Below are 13,146 nucleotides of genomic sequence, written 5' to 3'. Positions count from 1 at the left end.
ACATTTCTTTCTGGAATTTTCCAAGATGTTTAAAGGCAGCCCCCCGCACCAGGCTGTCTCTCTGTCTTCTCCCTACAGGTGCTCCCGCCTGTCCAGCGCTGCCAGAGCCTTCCTCCTCTCCAGCGCTGCCAGAGTCTCCCGTCTGTCCAGCGGTGCCAGAGTCTCCCGTCTCCCGCTGCCAGAGTCTCCCACTGCCAGAGTCTCCCGTCTGTCCTGAGCTGCCAGAGTCTCCCGTCTGTCCTGAGCTTCCAAAGTCTCCCGTCTGTCCTGAGCTGCCAGAGCCGCCAGTCTGTCCTGAGCTGCCAGAGCCGCCAGTCTGTCTTGAGCTGCCAGAGCCGCCAGTCTGTCCTGAGCTGCCAGAGCCGCCAGTCTGTCTTGAGCTGCCAGAGCCACCAGTCTGTCCTGAGCCGCCAGAGCCGCCAGTCTGTCCTGAGCTGCCAGAGCCGCCAGTCTGTCCTGAGCTGCCAGAGCCGCCAGTCTGTCCTGAGCTGCCAGAGCCGCCAGTCTGTCTTGAGCTGCCAGAGCCGCCAGTCTGTCCTGAGCTGCCAGAGCCGCCAGTCTGTCCTGAGCTGCCAGAGCCGCCAGTCTGTCTTGAGCTGCCAGAGCCACCAGTCTGTCCTGAGCTGCCAGAGCCGCCAGTCTGTCTTGAGCTGCTAGAGCCACCAGTCTGTCCTGAGCTGCCAGAGCCACCAGTCTGTCCTGTGCTGCCAGAGCCGCCAGTCTGTCCTGTGCTGCCAGAGCCGCCAGTCTGTCCTGAGCTGCCAGAGCTGCCAGTCAGCCAGGAGCTGCCAGAGCCGTCAGTCAACCAGGAGCTGCCAGAGCCGTCAGTCAACCAGGAGCTGCCAGAGCCATCAGTCAGCCAGGAGCTGCCAGATCCGTCAGTCAGCAAGGAGCTGCCAGAACCGTCAGTCAGCCAGGAGCTGCCAGAATCGCCATTCACTCCGGTGCTGCCGGAATCTCCCGTCCGTCCGGTGCTGCCGGAATCTCCCGTCCATTCGGGACCCGTGGCTTGGGTCTCCAGTCCGAGATCGGCGGCGAGGGGCGCCGCGTTAAAGAGGCCACGGAGGCGGGTAGAGAGGCGGAGAAGGACTATGGTGGAGTGGGGTCCACATCCCGCACCAGAGCCGCCACCGCGGACAGACGCCCAACCCAGACCCTCCCCTATAGGTTCAGGTTTTGCGGCTGGAGTCCACACCTTTGGGGGTGGGGGGGGGTACCTTTGTTTTGTCTTTGTTTTAGTATGGTCAGGGCGTGAGTTGGGGTGGGCAGTCTATGTTTGTTTTTCTATGTTGGTTTTTGAGTTTGGCCTGGTATGGTTCTCAATCAGAGACAGGTGTCGTTAGTTGTCTCTGATTGAGAATCATACTTAGGTAGCCTTTTTCCACCTGTGTTTCATGGGTGTTTATTTTCTGTTTTGTGTGTATTCACTAGACAGGACTGTTTCGTTTGTTTCTTTTTTCCTAGTTGTTATTTTGTTTAGTGTTCTGTTTTGATTATATTAAAAATCATGAACACTTACCACGCTGCACCTTGGTCCTCACCTTCTTCCACCGACGACAGCCGTTACACCCGCCCCATGTCTTACCAGAGGCTGCTGTTCTATCCTGCCAATAGAGTGTATAACTCACCAGCGGTATGTTCTTAATGTCGTCGACTCGGTGAAACATAAGATATTACAGCGTTTAATGTCCCGTTGATAGGATATACGTGTTTTCAGTTCGTCCCATTTATTTTCCAGAGACTGAACGTTAGCTAGCAGGACAGAAGGCAAAGGCAGATTAGCCACTCGTCGCCTGATCCTCAACAAGGCACCCTGGTCTTATTTCGCAAAATCTCAGTTTCGGGTATCTGACCCTGGTCGGGTGTTTGTAGTATCTCCCTCCCATCCGACCCATTGAAGAAAAACTCTTTATCTAATCTGAGGTGAGTAATCGCAGTTCTGATGTCCAGAAGCTCTTTTCGGTCATAAGAGACGGTAGCAGCAACATTATGTACAAAACAAGTTACGAACAACGCGAAAAAACAAACAAAATAACATGATTTGTTAAGAGCCGATAAGATGGCAGCCATCCCCTCCGGCGCCATCTTTAAACTGGCTTTCCCATTGAAGACATCATCCAAAGAATCACAGCCCTTCCCCATGACAGGACACTAGATCTCCAACAGCACCTTGGATTTCAGCACTCGGATAGCCATGGCTCTTCAACACTGTGGTCCACAGAGTATTCACAGTCTTCCAGACACTGGGAGGCCATCAGCTCATTATCTTTCCTGTGGCTACATTCCCTCGGAACCTGGGATACAGAAGCTCCTGGAGAAACTTACCAGGGTTGGTGGATTCCCTGACAGGGACCTCCGTGGCTGAGCTTGCAGTGACTCAAAGCTTCCTTAAGTCCTGCCACAAGTGTGAGGCACTCTGCTCCTTTGTGATCTGTTCCAAAGCAGTCAAATGGGTTGGGTTAAGTTTCACAATTTCATTGTAGAAGGACAGGCACTTCTGGCAGTTGTAATTGACATGCTCTCCATGTGACTGGGAAAGAGTAGAGAATCTATATAAGTTATTATATGAAGTTAGAAAGCATTGAACAGAAGAGACACACATCAGTTTAAATAGATTAAAATGGTACAGCCACAAATAAATATTCCTTTCAGTCCAATTTTACCTGGGGTGCTACTGGCTGTGAAATTATTTGTCTTTTCAATGTTATTTGACTTTCCAATGTCAGCGATGCACGTGCATCCAGCCGTCTCCAGCCGTCTCTACGTAAAACCAAATGCATGCTTTTCAACCGTTTGCTGCCTGCACCCGCACGCCCTACTAGCATCACCACCCTGGATGGTTCCGACCTAGAATATGTGGACATCTATAAGTACCCAGGTGTCTGGCTAGACTGTAAACTCTCCTTCCAGACTCATATCAAACATCTCCAATCTAAAATCAAATCTAGAGTCGGCTTTCTATTCCGCAACAAAGCCTCCTTCACTCACGCCGCCAAACTTACCCTAGTAAAACTGACTATCCTACCGATCCTCGACTTCGGCGATGTCATCTACAAAATAGCTTCCAACACTCTACTCAGCAAACTGGATGCAGTCTATCACAGTGCCATCCGTTTTGTTACTAAAGCACCTTATACCACCCACCACTGCGACCTGTATGCTCTAGTCGGCTGGCCCTCGCTACATATTCGTCGCCAGACCCACTGGCTCCAGGTCATCTACAAGTCCATGCTAGGTAAAGCTCCGCCTTATCTCAGTTCACTGGTCACGATGGCAACACCCACCCGTAGCACGCGCTCCAGCAGGTGTATCTCACTGATCATCCCTAAAGCCAACACCTAATTTGGCCGCCTTTCGTTCCGGTTCTCTGCTGCCTGTGACTGGAACGAATTGCAAAAATCGCTGAAGTTGGAGACTTTTATCTCCCTCACCAACTTCAAACATCTGCTATCTGAGCAGCTAACCGATCGCTGCAGCTGTACATAGTCTATCGCTAAATAGCCCACCCAATTTTTACCTACCTCATCCCCATACTGTTTTTATTTATTTACTTTTCTGCTCTTTTGCACACCAATATCTTTACCTGTACATGACCATCTGATCATTTATCACTCCAGAGTTAATCTGCAAAATTGTAACTATTCGCCTACCTCCTCATGCCTTTTGCACACAATGTATATAGACTCTCTTTTTTTCTACTGTGTTATTGACTTGTTAATTGTTTACTCCATGTGTAACTCTGTGTTGTCTGTTCACACTGCTATGCTTTATCTTGGCCAGGTCGCAGTTGCAAATGAGAACTTGTTCTCAACTAGCCTACCTGGTTAAATAAAGGTGAAATATATATATTTTTTTAACTGTTGTTGGAAAGGTACCCAAGCAGTGTGGTAAGAGCTGCTTGATTGGCTGGCCTGAACATCTGCCTTCAAAAATATCAATCCTTTTCCCATCCTGGTGAATAAGAACTCGGCTCACATTCCCACTGTGGAGGTACTGATAGGCGTCTGTAGTCTTGTAATTTTTCATAGTGGAACCATCCACTCCCAAGGTGAGCACGACGTAATTCAAATGTACCCATACGTAATTTCAGGCAATTTTATCAATTAATCATGGAAGGGTGGTCTATGGTTATCATCCGACCTCCAAATAGCCATGTGTGTGTGTTCCCAAATGTGAGCCATGTTTTTGTTTATTTGTTAAGACGTGTTAATGATGTGCGGTTTTATATTATTAGCTAGCGTTGACGGAAGTTGTGAAACGGAAATACAATCGAATCAGAATGGAACTGGGTCAAGTGGGCGGGGCTACATAAGGCGAATAATGGCACAGATATAAAGATGAGTCCTCTATCTAGCTCTATGCTCCCAAACGATAGGATTATGGTTTAACTTGCGAATTAGTTTTCTTTTAGTTTGTTTCTTTTATTTTCGTTCAATTTTGGGGTTTGGACAGATTATTCGATGGAGAACGGTGGCTTGTCATGAAACTCTAGACTCAGTATGACAGGTATTTTAAACATTTCTGCTTGCATTGCTAAAGAAACGTTATAACAACAATAGCCTAGCTAGCTGCTAACGTTAGCCGTTTGGCAAAGATCTATCACCCGAAAGCTAACTACTGTACTGTTAGATAACTGCCATCTCTATCATGTTCCAGGTGGCTCATTCATCCCCCCCCTCTCCCATGCAGAACCTATTCCCCAGGTCGTTGCTGTAAATATGTGTTTTCAGTCTACTTACTTGGTGAAGTAAGGGTCCTTTTTAAAATCATGTAATCAGTGCCAACACGGTCAACAACCTCTTCATGATATTTATATTTGTCAAAAAGCTGTCAATTGTAATGTTGATCTGACAGCTTGCCACAGTTAACGACACAGTTTAATGTTAGCTAGCTGTTTCGCTAGCTACTCATGTACGTTAGCTAGCTAACTGTCACTCCCTAAATGTAAACAAAAGAGAAAACAGTTGCTAGATAGACCAAATACAAAAGTGTATATTGATGAAAACTCCGTCCTGAATCTGACTGTCATTTAACCAGCCAAAGTAATATTACTAGGCTGCATCACTATTTGTTTATGCTGTCAACAACCTGTAAGTTACTGTAGCTATGCCTAGCTAGCGAACATAGCTTGAAAAAGTCCGCTAGATTGTTAGCTAGCATCTGCACATTTATAACCACATGGTATCTTGTCTTTCCTCCTTAACCTCTAACGATTTATTTGTTGAAGGAGTGATTCCAAAAGAACGTTGAAATCGAGGGTATCCTCAACTGTGATGCAGCCTAACTCCAGTGAGCTGGGTGTCCATCAGGCAGGACATGGTTTGTCTCTGACGCTACTGACCAGGACACCAGCAGGGACTACAGGGGGCTCTGCTGTCCCGGAGACTAGTGGAGCGGTCCGGGTACCTATCCTCTCCAGCGGGTCCTGGGAGTCATGTAGAGTAGGGGCGTCATCCCGTAGGTCTAGAGCCAGTTCCAGAACCAGTTCCCACAGCCACTCTCATTCACATGGTGGGGGACACCAGCACTCCCACAGTGAGCCCAGTGAGGTGGACCCGGCTGATGCTGATCTGGAGTCAGGGGAGCCCAGCACCTCATTCTTGGAGCTGCGCTACCTCTTCCGCTGGGTTCAGAAGAGTCTTCCTTTCATAATCATCCTTTGTGCTAAACTGGTCATCCAACATGCCCTAGGTAAGTGTCGGGCAACAATAACATAGCATATACAGTCAGGAACAACTTTTTATTTATCTCAAGTTAGTTTGAAAGAAATATCATTCATGACATTGTTGCAGGTCTAGCTGTTGGAGTTGGCTTATTTACAACTTTTCTTTATGTGAATAAGAACATTCAAACCCAAGTCTGTCTTCAGGTAAGTCACTAACAGTAACACTCTTTCTTCATTCATTTCTACATCAGTGTTTCAAACCTCTGAATATGATCCTTCATGTATCTCCTCAGGATCGTCGGTCAAAGATAAAGTGCGTATGGCTGCTCCTCTTCCTGGCGTCCTCCACACTCCTGCTTTACTACACTTTTCTCACTGAGACACTTTACTATTGGTGAGACACTTCCGTTTCCCCTTACTTCCCTTACCAGAGTAGACCTGGGCCCAACTTCCCGATAGCAATGGAATATGGTTTACAAGTGTTTTTAAGTGATACGTCTTTCCTACAAAGGCCGAAGATGTAACGGGACGGCAGGGTAGCCTAGTGGTTAGACCGGTGGACTAGCAACCGGAAGGTTGCAAGTTCAAACCCCCGAGCTGACAAGGTACAAATCTGTCGTTCTGCCCCTGAACAGGCAGTTAACCCTAGGCCGTCATTGAAAATAAGAATTTGTTCTTGACTGACTTGCCTAGTTAAATAAAGGTAAAAATAAAAAATAAATAACGTGATTTCCGAGAACGTTCGCTAAATACGTCGTTGAGGCCTGTGTCGATACTGATAGGACCGAAGGAAAGGCAGAGCTGCTCTTGGATCAGCTTTATCCATTCAAATCTTACCTTAACATTCAAGTTTTTCCACAATACTGACGACGGAGCAGCTCCTAGAAAGATATCACCTTTGACTGCCGATATTGAGGCGGCTTATTCTAATGCTTACCCTACAATAATGCACTAAATCAAGATTTTCCGCCACAATGCGCACATGTTACACATCATGAAATGAGTCAAAAATTTAACATTAGCCTCCAATTAGCTAAATAGAACTCAGTTGAATGAACATGAAATTGATTTAAACATTTTAAATGATATAGGCCTGTAGCATATACTGTAAGCTATTCATCTTTTAATTCAATCATCTGTTTTCATTTGAATCATCTTTATATCCTTCGACATTGGCAACTTTGTATTTGTAGGCAACTTTGTTGTGAAGTTATCAGTGGTCACAGAGAGACAGAAACATATTGATTCTATGTTTAGTGGAGGTCTTCAGTGTATAAAGTGACATGGTAAGGAAAAAACTAATCTAACGAAGCACAGCTGTTCTATAACAAGATTTGTCAAGTGCAACTTTAGTAACAATTATTTTGGGAAACCGCTCAGAGATTTAACAATGCTGCTACTGAAGTTCTAACGATGAACTTAGCCTTAAGATGCTTTTAGGAAACCGGGCCCAGAGCAGAAAACCGAATACAATAGAATAGGAAAACCTTATTGGATACACATTGGACATTTGCGGTTGACATAATACACAAAATAAACCAACATTAAAATCATCAGGAGCATAATATGTAATCCACATCTTTCCCTCGTTCTCAGCCTCATCTTCCTAAACCCAGCTGTTGAGCCCCTAGGTTTCTGGGAGGTCCTATGGGTGGTGGGCATCACCAACTTCACACTCAAGTTCCTCATCATGGGGTTTAAGTGCCTTATCCTACTGCTTCCCTCTAACCTGGTGACCTACAGAGTCCAGGTAACGAAGAAATACAATACAGCTTTATTGATCCACAATACAATTGTTAATTTTTCTGTCACAGATGGAAGGATGCTCTCTCCAGTTGTGACTACAAGTAGGCTATGCTCATTCGCTCTTGCCAGATACAGGTGACAGATTGCTCTAGTCTCCACTGTGAAGAACTGAAATAGAAATTGCAGCACAAATTGTTACGTTACAGCTTAATTCTAAAATTGATTAAATGAAACATTTTCCTCATCAATCTACACACAATACCCCATAATGACAAAGCAAAAACGTTTTTTTTGAATACCTTATTTATGTAAATATTCAGACCCTTTAATATGAGGCTCGAAATTGAACTCAGGTGCAGCCTGTTCCATTGATCATCCTTGATGTTTCTACAACTTGATTTAAGTCCACCTGTGGTCAATTCAATTGATTGGACATGCTTTGGGAAGGCACACACCTGTCTATATAAGGTCCCACAGTTGACCGTGCATGTCAGAGAAAAACCCAAGCCATGAGGTCGAAGGAATTATCCTTAGAGCGCCGAGACAGGATTGTGTCAAGGTACAGATCTGGGGAAGGGTACCAAAACCAATTCTGCAGCATTGAAGGTCCCCAAGAACACAGTGGCCTCCATCATTCTTACATGGAAGAAGTTTGGAACCACCAAGACCATCCTAGAGCTGGCCGTCCGGCCAAACTGAGCAGTCAGGGGAGAAGGGCCTTGGTCAGGGAGGTGACCAAGAACCCGATGGAACTCTGTCAGAGTGATCAGAGTTCCTCTGTGGAGATGGGGGAACCTTCCAGAAGAACAACCATCTTTGCAGCACTCCACCAATCAGGCCTTTATGGTAGAGTGGCCAGACTGAAGCCACTTCTCAGTAAAAGGCATAACAGCCCACTTGGATTTTTCCAAAAGGCACCTAAAGGACTCTGTCCATGAGAAACAAGATTCTCTAGTCTGATGAATCCAAGACTGAACTCCTTGGCCTGAATGCCAAGTGTGCAGGTGGTGGCAGCATCATGCTGTAGGGATGTTTTTCAGAGGCAGAGACTGGGAGATGATGACTGGAGCAAAGTACAGAGAGCTAGAGAGATCCTTGATGAAAACCTGCTCCAGACCTCTGACTGGGGTGAAGTTTCACCTTCCAACAGGACAACAACCCTAAGCACACATCCAAGACAACGCAGGAGTGGCATCGGGACAAGTCTCTGAATGTCCTTGAGTGGCCCAGCCATAGCCCGGACTTGAACCCGATTTGAACATGAAGAGACCTGAAAATAGCTGTGCAGCGACGCTCCCATTCAACCTGACCGAGTTTGAGAGGATCTGCAGAGAAGAATGGGAGAAACTCCCAAAATACCGGTGTGCTAAGCTTGTAGCGCCATACCCAAGAAGACTCGAGGCTGTAATCGCTGCCAAAGGTGCTTCAACGATGTACTGAGTAAAGAGTCTGAATACTTATGTAAATGTGATATTTCAGTTTTTTGCTAGAATTTTTTTTTTAAACGTTTCCTTTGTCTTTATGGGGTATTGTGTGTAGATAAGGGGGGAGGGGGGGGGGGGGGGATTCATCCATTTTTAGAATAAGGCTGTAACATAGCAAAATGTGGAAAAAGTCAAGGGGTCTGAATACTTTCCGAATTAACTGTAGGTTCTACCAGCATTTTGGCGGCCCAAAAGTTATGGAGAGAAAGCATTCATTTATGCCTTTGTCTGTCCCCAGGGACTGTGGTACATGCTGACTGAAGAGGTGGGCCAGGTGTACCAGGCTGTGGCTCCCACCCCCCTATGGTTCCGCTACCTGGTCACCTACCAGAAAGTGGATGGAAATACTGGCCTCACCCTGGGAGTTCTGCTGGCTTTGGTCTACTTCATACTCAAGGTGACTGACCTTATGACTGCATCACATTGCATTTATCAAAGATGTATGCTTTGAAGTGGCTCCTTAGTAGTGGAAATTCTGAAAACGGCTAAATTTGTATTTTTTTTCACCTTTTGTTTAAATGTACTAAACTCTTACTTTTTAAGTGTAGCTTTTAGGATTGTATGGACAGTGGGGGTCTTTCCAGAAAACTGTGAGGATATTTCTCAGTGGCGAGGTACAGTATTTTAAATACATCAACATGTTAACTGTTTCCTTAGTGGTGGTATGTGGGTTGACTGACAAGTGACTACTGTCTTGAACAGTCTTGCTCATGTGTAGATCATGTGTATCATGTAAGTATAATGGCGACACTTGTAAGGAGTTTGGATGACTTTGTGGGTTGTTCCTCCTCCTCAGCACACGGGGGCAGCAGCCACCAGGAGCCAGTGCAGTGAGGCTGGGGACATCTGTCCTATCTGTCAGGCAGAGTACAGAGACCCAAGGGCCCTCCTGTGTCAGGTGAGACACCACTCATCCATGAGATGGAAAACACTAATATTACTGACTTTTCTTTACTCCTACTGTGTAGTTACACATTATAGTTTGATTTCAATATTCCAGCTACACAAGGGGATACTCATTGTGTTCCTTTTGATTCTGCACATGGTTGGATAAAGAATGCCTGTTTATTCTCTCTTCAACAACAGCACATTTTTTGTGACGAGTGCATTGCTCTCTGGTTCAACCGGGAGAAGATGTGTCCACTCTGCTGCACGGCCATCACAGACAAGGTCCACAAGTGGAGGGACGGTGCCACGTCACCTTACCTCCAAATCTACTGAGGGAAGGAGACAATGGAGGAAAGAAGTGGAGACTCTTAAGACACTGTTTGCGATGTGTGAATGACAGTTGTATTAACAGCAATACTCCACTCATCATTGGCTTGTGAAGCTGATGACCACACTGTTTCTCCATTCATTAAGGGCTGTGCCTACTACTGGCCAACGTCAGTAAGGGCGCATAATATTTGCAATAGGATTGGGATGCATTCAGCACCTTGGCATGTTACTGTTACTGCTGCAACTGTAACTCCCTCTCCGACTGTCACTTTTCTACACGACTGACTGATGGTAGTTCTCTCTCTGCATGCCCTCTAGTGCTGTTTTTAGTTCCTTTTCTTTTCAAACGTTTAGATTTTTTTTTATCATGATGTTTTCACAGCCAGCCTAAAAAAAACTGACCAGACAGCCTCTTTATTAGGCCAGCTGTCGGGGAATAGCCTTTTACCACATCTGTGTTTGCCATTGACCATAGGAGTTGGCAAGACAGCACAAACTGACAGCGTGTTGCAAAGGGGATGCCATTCTGTGTCTGATACAGGCACTCAGACTAGTAGTGGTTAAAGAACAAAATGTAATCAACACATTGAGATACAATAATAAACACCAAGGTTGCTATTTAAGAAGTTCTTAATTTTGGGGATTTATTATTTTCAAATGAAGTCAGATTTTTTTACATTTGTTTTCCAGATGATAAATGAGATTTGCTTCGATCCTTAAAATATTTTTCTAAAGTGATGACGGTTACATCCTTTTTGAAAACCAAAGACTGGGAGAATCCATTTATTTTATCACATTTAACTATGTAGTGAAATAATTTCATTTTTTTTCTTGCATAAAGTTGTTCAATCAACAAATGAAATTAAATATATAAAATTCCTTTTATTTTCAACTATAGCCTAGATGCAAATTGGCTCTGGTCGTATTACATTTAATCATGATATAATACACAATGTTTAAGCTTGTTATGAACCAACTTTGTCTTTCAGTTATTGACAATCCATTCATCATTAAAATGAAGTGTGCAGAGGTCTGAGGGACACACAGAAAAGCATCAATCTAGCCTGTCCCTGTTCACATACTGTTCTCAGGAGGAATTCACAGTAACATGAAACATATGTACCATATTATCTAATGTTCCATTAGGCCTGCCATAGAAGTGAACTGAAGGCATATAAACACAACCTGGTAAGTGTTGGTCCCATGTTTCATGAGCTGAAATAAAAGATCCCAGAAATGTTCCAAACACACAAAAAGCTTATTTCTCTCAAATTATGTGCACAAATTTGTTAACATCCCTGTTAGTGAGCATTTCTCCTTTACCAAAATAATCCATCCACCTGACAGGTGTGTCATATCAACATGCAGATGAAACAGAATGTTCATGACACAGATGCACCCTGTGCTGGGGACAATAAAATGTGCTGTTTTGTCACACAACACAATGCCACAGATGTCTCAAGTTGAGGGCATGCTGACTGCAGGAATATCTACCAAAGCTGTTGCCAGAGAATTTAGTGTTCATTTCTCTTCCATAAGCGGCCTCCAACGTTGTTTTTTAGAATTTGGCAGTACCTCCAACCGGCCTCACAACCAGACCACATATAACCACGCCAGCCTAGGACCTCCGCATCCGGTTTCTTCACATGTGGGATCATCTGAGACCAGCCACCCATACAGGTGATGAAACTGATGAGTATTTCTGTCTGTAAAAAAAGCCCTTTCTGATTGGCTGGTTCTATGCCCTCCCAGGCTCACACATGGCTGCGCCCCTGCCCAATCATAAACCCATAGATTAGGGCCTAATTCATTGATTTCAGTTGACCGATTTCCTTATATGAACAGTGGTTCAGTAAAAAAATGAGTATTTCTGTCTGTAAAAAAAGCCCTTTCTGATTGGCTGGTTCTATGCCCTCCCAGGCTCACACATGGCTGCGCCCCTGCCCAATCATAAACCCATAGATTAGGGCCTAATTAATTGATTTCAGTTGACCGATTTCCTTATATGAACAGTGGTTCAGTAAAAAAAAAATATATTTGGGCATTTATTCAACATTTGGGTGAGTTCACATCTGTTCAGGTAGTGACAGTCATTTTAGTTTGGTTCTTAACCATGTTTCCTGTGCTTAGCTCTGAGGCACTGCAGCCAATAACTAGTCTTGGGTCAAGGCAACCTAGGGACAGGATTCAATCTGTACCACAGAAGATCCATGTTGATGCATGGTTGACATATGAAGGTAATTTCCTATTCAGCCGACATCTGCAGTGCAATGTAAATGAAGAATTTCAGGCTATTTATTCAGGATTTCCTATGACAATTACAACTTTCACTGAAGAAAAATGTCAGAAGACACAGCTTGATATTTAGCACAACTAGATGACCACAATCACACTTACCATAAGTCAGTGTTCCTTTTGGTCATTCCTGTGCAACTGCTGTTATGAGTTGAGCAGTAACTTTGGGGTTGCATATTCCATCCAGGTTGCACTATAATCACTTTCAGTCTTCAACTCAGTAATGCTTTTTATTTTGCTCACATCCATCCACTTACATATCAACATCCAAACCCCCTGAAATGTCTAGGAATAAATATAGGGGTGAAATATTGACTCTGATTAACTGTTTGCAGCAGTCTTCTAATGAGAAGATCAATCATATTCATGTTCCCAAACACTCACTCATTTTGTTTCAGTTGAACACTGAACTATAAAAAGGTCCTCAAGCTCTGAAACCACTTGAGAGAAATCACTCAGATCAGTATCATTCAGATCATTTCAGTATCAACAGGTTAGAGCAGCACAGAAAACCACTTCATCAAAGACCCTATACCACTAGAGACAGAAACATATGGTCTAATCATCTTCCTCAGTAACGAACATTCCATACCCATCTGAAAATACATGCAATTTCTTCAAGAAAGGCACATCCCCCAACCCCCCCCCATTCGTTTTTGCATCAGTGACTATTTTTCGTCACACACACCTAAACTGCCCATGTTTCAAAACGCTGCAGGCATCCTATTAAATATCACG

At 44.5% G+C, this 13,146-nt stretch overlaps 1 protein-coding gene across 3 annotated transcripts; it reads left to right on the top strand.

The window, feature by feature from the left end:
- The first annotated feature begins 4,276 nt into the window (after positions 1-4,276).
- Positions 4,277-11,369, top strand: LOC139418260 (E3 ubiquitin-protein ligase RNFT1-like). 3 transcript variants are annotated; one of them, XM_071167582.1, is made up of 10 exons: positions 4,283-4,497; positions 4,657-4,747; positions 5,228-5,691; positions 5,793-5,869; positions 5,959-6,059; positions 7,262-7,415; positions 9,134-9,292; positions 9,444-9,509; positions 9,692-9,793; positions 9,982-11,369. In XM_071167582.1, the coding sequence occupies exons 2-10, from the start codon at positions 4,719-4,721 to the stop codon at positions 10,114-10,116; spliced, it is 1,287 nt and encodes a 428-aa protein (XP_071023683.1). In that variant the 5' UTR covers positions 4,283-4,497; positions 4,657-4,718; the 3' UTR covers positions 10,117-11,369. The 3 variants fall into 3 exon arrangements, with proteins under 3 accessions (XP_071023684.1, XP_071023683.1, XP_071023682.1); XM_071167581.1 differs by having other exon boundaries at positions 4,293-4,506; XM_071167583.1 differs by lacking the exon at positions 4,657-4,747 and having other exon boundaries at positions 4,277-4,497.
- Positions 11,370-13,146: the final 1,777 nt, after the last annotated feature.

Source organism: Oncorhynchus clarkii, chromosome 10 (assembly GCF_045791955.1).
Source record: "Oncorhynchus clarkii lewisi isolate Uvic-CL-2024 chromosome 10, UVic_Ocla_1.0, whole genome shotgun sequence".
Lineage (NCBI taxonomy): Eukaryota > Metazoa > Chordata > Actinopteri > Salmoniformes > Salmonidae > Oncorhynchus > Oncorhynchus clarkii.
The sequence above is the reverse complement of the archived record's forward strand: the minus strand, read 5'-3'. Positions and strand labels throughout refer to the sequence as shown.

Excerpts from the sequence above, each read along its gene's own strand:
- LOC139418260 (XM_071167581.1), top strand. Across the intron at positions 5,870-5,958 it reads AAACCCAAGTCTGTCTTCAG|GATCGTCGGTCAAAGATAAA; the intron begins GTAAGTCACTAA and ends GTATCTCCTCAG. Across the intron at positions 9,794-9,981 it reads CAAGGGCCCTCCTGTGTCAG|CACATTTTTTGTGACGAGTG; the intron begins GTGAGACACCAC and ends CTTCAACAACAG.